This window comes from Platalea leucorodia (assembly GCF_965183815.1).
Source record: "Platalea leucorodia genome assembly, chromosome: 1".
NCBI classification, from domain to species: Eukaryota; Metazoa; Chordata; class Aves; order Pelecaniformes; family Threskiornithidae; genus Platalea; species Platalea leucorodia.
In genome coordinates this window covers 63,394,713-63,401,945 of record NC_138823.1, presented here as the reverse complement: position 1 = coordinate 63,401,945, position 7,233 = coordinate 63,394,713, and the positions used below count along the sequence as shown (strand labels likewise).

The 7,233-nt window shown below is 53.7% G+C and overlaps 1 protein-coding gene across 1 annotated transcript; it reads left to right on the top strand.

Annotated features, from left to right (window-relative positions):
- Window positions 1-2,184: 2,184 nt before the first annotated feature.
- On the top strand, window positions 2,185-5,258 carry CBLN2 (cerebellin 2 precursor; the record flags this gene model as incomplete). The annotated part of the gene is made up of 3 exons (XM_082311266.1): window positions 2,185-2,547; window positions 4,669-4,788; window positions 5,061-5,258. 3 exons carry the CDS (start codon window positions 2,185-2,187, stop codon window positions 5,256-5,258), a joined length of 681 nt encoding a protein of 226 aa, XP_082167392.1.
- Window positions 5,259-7,233: the final 1,975 nt, after the last annotated feature.

Genomic DNA, 7,233 nt, shown 5'->3' with positions numbered 1-7,233 from the left:
GGCCCGCCCCGCCGAGGGCGCGCCGCCCCGCGCCGCCGCCAGGTGGCGCCCTGCGCCTGCTCTTGGCGCGGAGCCGCGGGCGGGGCCGGGCGCGGGCCGGGGAGCGGATCCCGGTGCGGGAGCGAGTGCGGGTCTGGGAGCGGATCCCGGGCCGAGAGCGGGCCGAGGAGCAGGGGCTGGTCGGGGAGCGGGTCCCGGGCCGGGGAAGAAACGGTTTACTGAAGGAGGAGCCGCCGCCGAGCGCTGGGCGCCGGGATGCGGGAGTGCGGGCACGGGGACGCGGCCTTTGGGGGTGCGGTGCGCAGCCTTACTGCCTGAAGTGCCCCAAACAACGTGTCCTTTTTAATGATTATGGCTTTTTTTACCATCATCATTATTAAGGTCTATGAATTCCAAATAGCTTCCAGTTAGTGATGCTGCGCGGGCGGCAGCGGTGGCCCGTAAGCGCTAACGCGTGGGTGGCATGTTTGTGCAGGGGCGACTCAGCCCGACGGGTTTAAGTAGAAATAAGTGGGGGCGAGGGGGTACGGCTTTTCCCTGCCGCCAGTGACACCCTGCGGCGGCGGGGCGCCCGGAGAAGCCGTCCCGGTGGGAGCTCCGCGCCCCGTCGTGGCTGCCCGCGGTGTGCCGGGGTGCGGGGCCGGGGTGCGGGTCCAGGGCGCGGGGTGCCTGGCCGGGGCAGGGGCTAGGGGGCGGGGGCGCGGGGGGAGCCGGGGCCGCGCTCCGCTCCGCTCCACTCCCGGCGGCTGAATCCCTGCCGGGTGCGAGTGTGTGTGTGTGTGTGTGTGTGTGTGTGTGTGTGCGCGTGAAGAGGGGAGGGGGGAGGAAGTGGAGTGGTGGTGGTAGCGGCTGGGGCGGGGGGGGGGGATTATTGGCAATGGGCGGGAGAGAAAGAGGCAACTCCTGTTTCCTTTTCTTTCTGCCAGCGCAATCTCGGCTCATTTTCTCTAAGCAATACAAGTTCACGGACGAGCTACCTAGCCAGCCCTCCTCTCCCGTCATGGACCTCCCAGGTAAAAAGGCCGTTCCCCTCCCCGCCGGCTGTTCCTTTTGCAAAATACGATTTTAAATGATAGCAATAACACGATGCGGGGTTAGGGCAGCGGGAGAGATGCCTCTGGGGAAGTGTAGGGGGATTTCCCAGCAGCGAGATCTCAGTGCGTTCTGGTGAGCGGGGAAAACTGAGATGCAACTTCCCAGGGAGACGCCGGGTGAGGTTTTGCCTCCTGCGATGTGTGTGCATGCCGGGGTGGGAGCCGGCGGACGTCTGAGCCGGCCGCTTCCTTCCCAAGAGTTTAGGGAGCCGCCGGGATCGGCGGCAGCGGGGGTAGCCTGGTCTGGGGAACAAAGCATTGGGAAGTACAAGCCGGTGCCCGAGCGCAGCAGCCCCCGGGCGCGGAGGAGGGCGGCGGCGGCTCCCAGAGCCCGGCCCGGGCAGCGCCACGGTGGGGGCGCGGGCTCCAAGGCGCCCCGGCCCCCCGCCTACCCTAAGGGATAGCGGAGCAGCTCCAGCGAGAGGGAGAAGGGGCATTAACAACAACAATAATAAAATCTCCTTCCAGGGTGGCTGGGGCGCTGGGAGACCGACATAAACCCGGCTTGCAGACGTAAAAAGCGGGGCCGTGGGAAGTCGCCGGGTTTTGGAGCCCCCGTCGGCTCTGGGTGTGGAAAGGGACTGTCCGAGGCACCCACGGGGTGCCTCACCGTGGGTTCAGGGACGAAATCTGCCGCGCTGCCCCCCTCCCGCCACAAACTACAGCTGGGGCTGCGGGACGCCCCGCTGCTGGGGGACGGGAGAGAGAGGAGACGCGAGGAGACGCCGGGCAGCGAGGTCTCTCCCGGACCTGTTGTGCCGGCTGGGGCGCCCGGGGCGGGGAGGGGGGAACCGGCGGCGGAGGGCTGCTGCCGGGCGGCGTGGTGCCCGGCGCCCGCCTGCCCGCTTCTCTGCTTCACCGCCGTCTTTGCCCTTGCCAGGCTGCTGCGCGCCGCCCGCCCTCTGAGGAGGCTCCTTCGCCCCGCGCGGAGGAGGAGGAGGAGGCGGAGGAGGAGGAGGCGGAGGAGGAGAAGGGGAGGAAGGCGCGGCCCCAGCCGCCGCTGCCCAGCCGCCGTCCCGCAGAGCGCTGGCCGCCGGGCGCCGCGGCGGCAGCAGGCGCGCAGCCCCCTCCGCCTCCCCGCGGCCCCCGCATGGCGGCGGCGAGCCGGAGCGGCGGCGGTCCGGCGCTGGGCATGGGGCGGCGGCGGCGGGGGGCGCTGCCGGAGCCGGCGGGCGGTTGCTGCTGCTGCCTGGCGGCGGCGCTGCCGCTGCTGCTGCTGCTGCTGCCCGCCGGGTGCCCGGTGCGGGCGCAGAACGACACGGAGCCCATCGTCCTGGAGGGGAAGTGCCTGGTGGTGTGCGACTCCAGCCCCTCGGCCGACGGCGCCATCACCTCTTCCCTGGGGATCTCGGTGCGCTCGGGCAGCGCCAAGGTGGCCTTCTCGGCCACCCGCAGCACCAACCACGAGCCCTCCGAGATGAGCAACCGCACCATGACCATCTACTTCGACCAGGTCAGCCGCCGCCTGCTTTGCCTTCGCTGCCCCCCACCTCCGCGCCAGCCGACCCGTCGCCTCCCTGCGCGGGCATCCTCGCCCCTCGCCCCCCGTGACTACACGCTTATTTTCCTTCTTGCTCTCCTTCCATCTTTTAATCCTGACCCACCCGCTCAATAGCAATTTTATAGCTCAACTCCCCGGAAAGAGTTTGGGAAGTTCTTCTAGGTGGCTGCCGGGCTTTCCCGGGGTGGTGGTGGGGTGGGAAGGGGAGGACCCTCACTTCTTGTCCCGTCGCTAGTACGAAGAGGGCTTTAACCTGTGAGTTTGTGCCTCGGACGCTTGTGGGGACGCCTTGCAGCCGAGGATTGCCCGGGGCAGTCAGGGACGACCCGCGGGGAAGGGTGCGCATCCCCCCTTCGGCGCTCCGTCGGAAATGCTGATTTTTCAGGGCAAGGGGAGGACAGAGATTTACCGATGGGGAGTCGCCGGATCTGCCTGTTCCAAGCACATTTGGCAATGTTACAACATCTCTCAGGGGGAGGGAGGGCCGAGGAACAAGAGGGTGTTTCCTGCGGTATCAAACGAGGCGAACGATGACCCCAGTGGGTTATAAGGGAGCGGCATACGCCGGGCAGAGCAGCGGTCAGCCCGGCCTGGTCGTCCTGCCCCTTCCCCGCGGCACTGCTTGCCTCCCGGAGCCCATGCCCCATCCTTCCGCTTGATTTTTGCGATGAAATTTACTTTTTTTCTACCGCCTCTGACTCCTGAAGTAGTATTGCAGAGTCAGCCAAAATTAGCACACGCAAACTGTTTTTTCTGCTTTTTTTTTTTTTCATCTGTCTGTCCTCCTGTCATTCATCTGTCTACCTGTCCCTCCTAAAGAGTTTGCACAGCTATTCCTCGCGTACAAGATCTCACAAAGTCAGATCAGTAGAGGGAAAAAAAAAAAAGCTTGCTTCATGTATAGTGTATTTTAGACGCTTTCCCCGCAATGCTCAGTTCTCAGGAGTTTGAAAGCGTTTCTCCCTCCGTGCTCCCACAATAACGGATTCATTTTTTTCCTTTCTTGGAAACAATAGGGTTTGGCTATTTGGGAGGAAAGGCTCGGGATTTTGAGGGTTTTGTTTTTGTTTCCTCCTGCTCTCTCTTTTTCTTCATTGAAACAGAGGTTGTAGCCCGTCAAGCTGAGTGTGGCCGGGGCGTCCCGGGGGCGGGCACGGCTGAGCCGGCTCGGGCTCACCCGCTTGCCTCACGGGATCGCCACCGGCCCGTGGGTTTTTCTCCCTCGATACCCCTGCCTTTTGGGCCAAATCAGGCTGCCCGTCGCTGGAGTCTGGAAGGGGAGCGAGCGGAGAAGCCGGAGCGGGATCCCCCTCAAATCGGCGGGCTCCGCACCGCCAGCCTCTGTGGGGGCAGGATGCGGCCGCCGCTTCTGAATGAGGCTTTGCACGTTTGCCGGAGGGCTCAACTCTTTCTCTTTGTCTCAAAAGACGTTTAAATATATGACAAATAAAGACTGTTGTCGGGGAGGAGGAGCAGGCCCACCCCAGCCGCCTGAGGAGGGTGCGGGCCAGGCGGCACAGCCCTCCAGAGGGACAGGGAGGCATGAGCTGGCAGATGTTGCTGTTGCTGGACATCCTCCTGCTTTGCCCCTCTCTGAGTACGCTTTTAGTTCTATACCCTGTTAAACTCGAGGATAGGTCTGATTTCAGTAGTGCTAGCTAAAATAAAAACACATTTGCATTATGAGTTGATGAGTTCCGGTTATTTTTTTTTTTCTGGGTTCTTTCCCATCCCTCCTTTCCTTCCTTCCCCCTCCCCTCCACGCTTCTGCCACCTTTGCTTCATTGACAGTGCAGTGTGGACATTTGCACTTCATCTAACAGGCTTTGGAGATCATTTTTGCGTAACTAAATCGTTTTATGAACTGTGATGCTTTTTAAATGCCTCTGTAACTTGGCTCCTTTCCCCTGCAGTGCACTTTTAATTGTGCTGCAAATGCCATTTCGACTAGGCTTCATATCGGTCATGGAGCTCATGTCAGATTTTCACTGGCACTGTTCTAAGATGGGGCCTGATTTCTCTCTTTCTCTCTCTCTTTTTTGTTTTGTTTTGTTTTGTTTGTTTACTTTCCAGGTGTTAGTTAATATTGGCAACCATTTTGATCTTGCTTCCAGTATATTTGTAGCACCAAGAAAAGGGATATATAGTTTCAGTTTCCACGTGGTCAAGGTCTATAACAGACAAACTATCCAGGTGGGTTGTGATCTAAAGAAGATCTTGTCTTTCCTTTTTTTTCAGATACTCATTTCTAGACACTAAGGTGCATTTACAAAACCAGCAAGTGAAGAACAAAACTGTAGGTTATTTTAGTTAAAGGGGTCTGTATGCATGACAGAAATCACACACTGCCTTAGCTTAATTCAACCTCGTTTCTAACCTGCACAAAAGTTTAGTAATATGCACAGGGCAAAAAAGCCATTGAGAATATTGAGAAAACTCAGATTCTCTCTCTTTGCACTTTTTAGGTAAGTTTAATGCAAAACGGCTACCCAGTGATTTCAGCTTTTGCAGGGGATCAGGACGTCACCAGAGAAGCAGCCAGCAATGGGGTCTTGCTCCACATGGAAAGAGAAGACAAAGTGCATCTCAAACTGGAAAGGGGTAACCTCATGGGAGGGTGGAAATATTCAACCTTTTCCGGCTTCTTAGTCTTTCCACTATAAAAAAAGTCCTAGTAGGAGACAGATCCATGAGCCGGAGCAAGGATTCAATCGTTACTGACACCCTGAACTTGGCAGCACATGACAATATTTCCAGTCACCCCGTCAGACTGTCACGATAGAAGAATGATAACCTTCTAAACTCCAACATTTGCTTTGAATATTGACAATTCCTCGGGAACCTGCGCCTCTAATTAGTTTTAGACGACAGTGATCTTTAGGAGAAATGAAATTATCGACCTGAGCAATTTGTACCTGTGATTGTAAAGTCAATTTCGGATTTTATTGTTGGGATCATTGACTTTCTTATTCTTCTTTTTTTTCCCCCTCTCTTTCATTTTTTCCTCTTTTTCTTTCTCTTGTTGTTGTCCCAATGAGACAAATAACTCGGACCACAAAATCTCTTTGTCAAAGGCTCGCTCCAGAGCCAGAAGAATGAAATGTTCAGCCCAATGAGGTGTTCTTTCCATGCTTTCTTTCTTTGTCTTGTATAGCCTTAAGGAAAAAAGAAAAAAAAAAAAAGAAAAAAAAAAGAAAAAAAAAAGGAAAAAAAAAAGAATGGCTTCAGTCTCAGTCCTGTATTTTTCTGGGGGAGGGGGATTCTGGACATTACTGTGTCAAGAAGTGCTTTATCCAGTGAAGCAAAATTTGCACGATTGGAACCTTATTTGTTTTGTGTTGTTCGTGTTTTTCATCGACTTTTTCTTTTTCCTGACTTTTGTTTGTGTGTGCTAAAAATGTAAGCTAGATTGATCAATAAGACAAAACAAAGCACATATATACCCTGTAGCTCTAAGTAAAGCTAACCAGTGAACAATTCTGTCTGCACTTTCCAGCTGATCTTTATAGACCTATTTAGAGAAAGAGAGAGAAAGAGCGAGAGAGCTACATGATCCTTCAATTACAATCTGGAAACCGGTAAAGGAACTGACATTTCTGAATTGTCCTGACATTTCTAGAAGCAACAATGGAGGCTTTGAATATCTTCTCTGACCATACCCTAAAATATATTCTTTCTTTGCATTACCGAGCGTATTTTGGGTGCTTTTATCTGATATTTATTTGATGTATTTGTCCACTAATGCTTGAGTACACATTGTGGGAGCACGGAGAGATGTCAGAGCAAACTCTTCCTCTTCCAAATTAAATAAAACCATCTCCACTTGACCTGTCCGCGGCAAGTATCGGAGGAGTTGCCACTAGCATCTTTGACAGCCTTTGGGAGAGGGGCCTCAGAGGATCAGCAAATGCACCAGAAGTTGCACAGGTGCCGTGCATTTATTAGCTGCGTGTGCTCTTCCCAATACAAATGGCTTCAGAGTTCTGGGGCTGGACTGACATCGATATTGGAGGTTAGGAAAAGTTGTTACCCCAATCGACAAGAGGTAAAATATCAGGCCAACGTCAATTGCATCCTTTTGCCTCATTCTCAATAAACAGGTCTTGCTTCTTCACTTTTTTTATGAAGGTTGGTGTATTAGACAGTGTGCTGAGGAAAATCTTGCTTGAGGAGATCCAGGATGAATGTTTATATTATTTTGTATGATTTTTATTTTCATTTATTTAATTTGAAAGATTTCATCTTGCTATTAATCCCACAAGGGTGGATGTGTATAAGAACTTATTTTTGTCAGATTTACTCCTCTGCCACAAACAAATATAATGCAAAGGCATTTGCAGCAAATCGGTGGTAGCTATGTTGTATTTCAAAATTATGGTGGACATGTCATTTTCATTGTAAATTTATCATTAAAGGGACAAAGTCAATTAAAGTCATATATTCTTAAAAAAACCCCTTATCCGTTTTGCTTATGATACCTCAGATGACTAAAACATAATCCAATTTAATATTTAATGTTTTTGTGTATTTTCACCATTGATGCTGTTTTTTTGCTTTGGTGTTTCACTTTGCTAGTTTCTAAATGAATGGATTTCGGGTTTGTTTTTTAATGGGTTTCATTTTCTAGTTCCCCCTTGT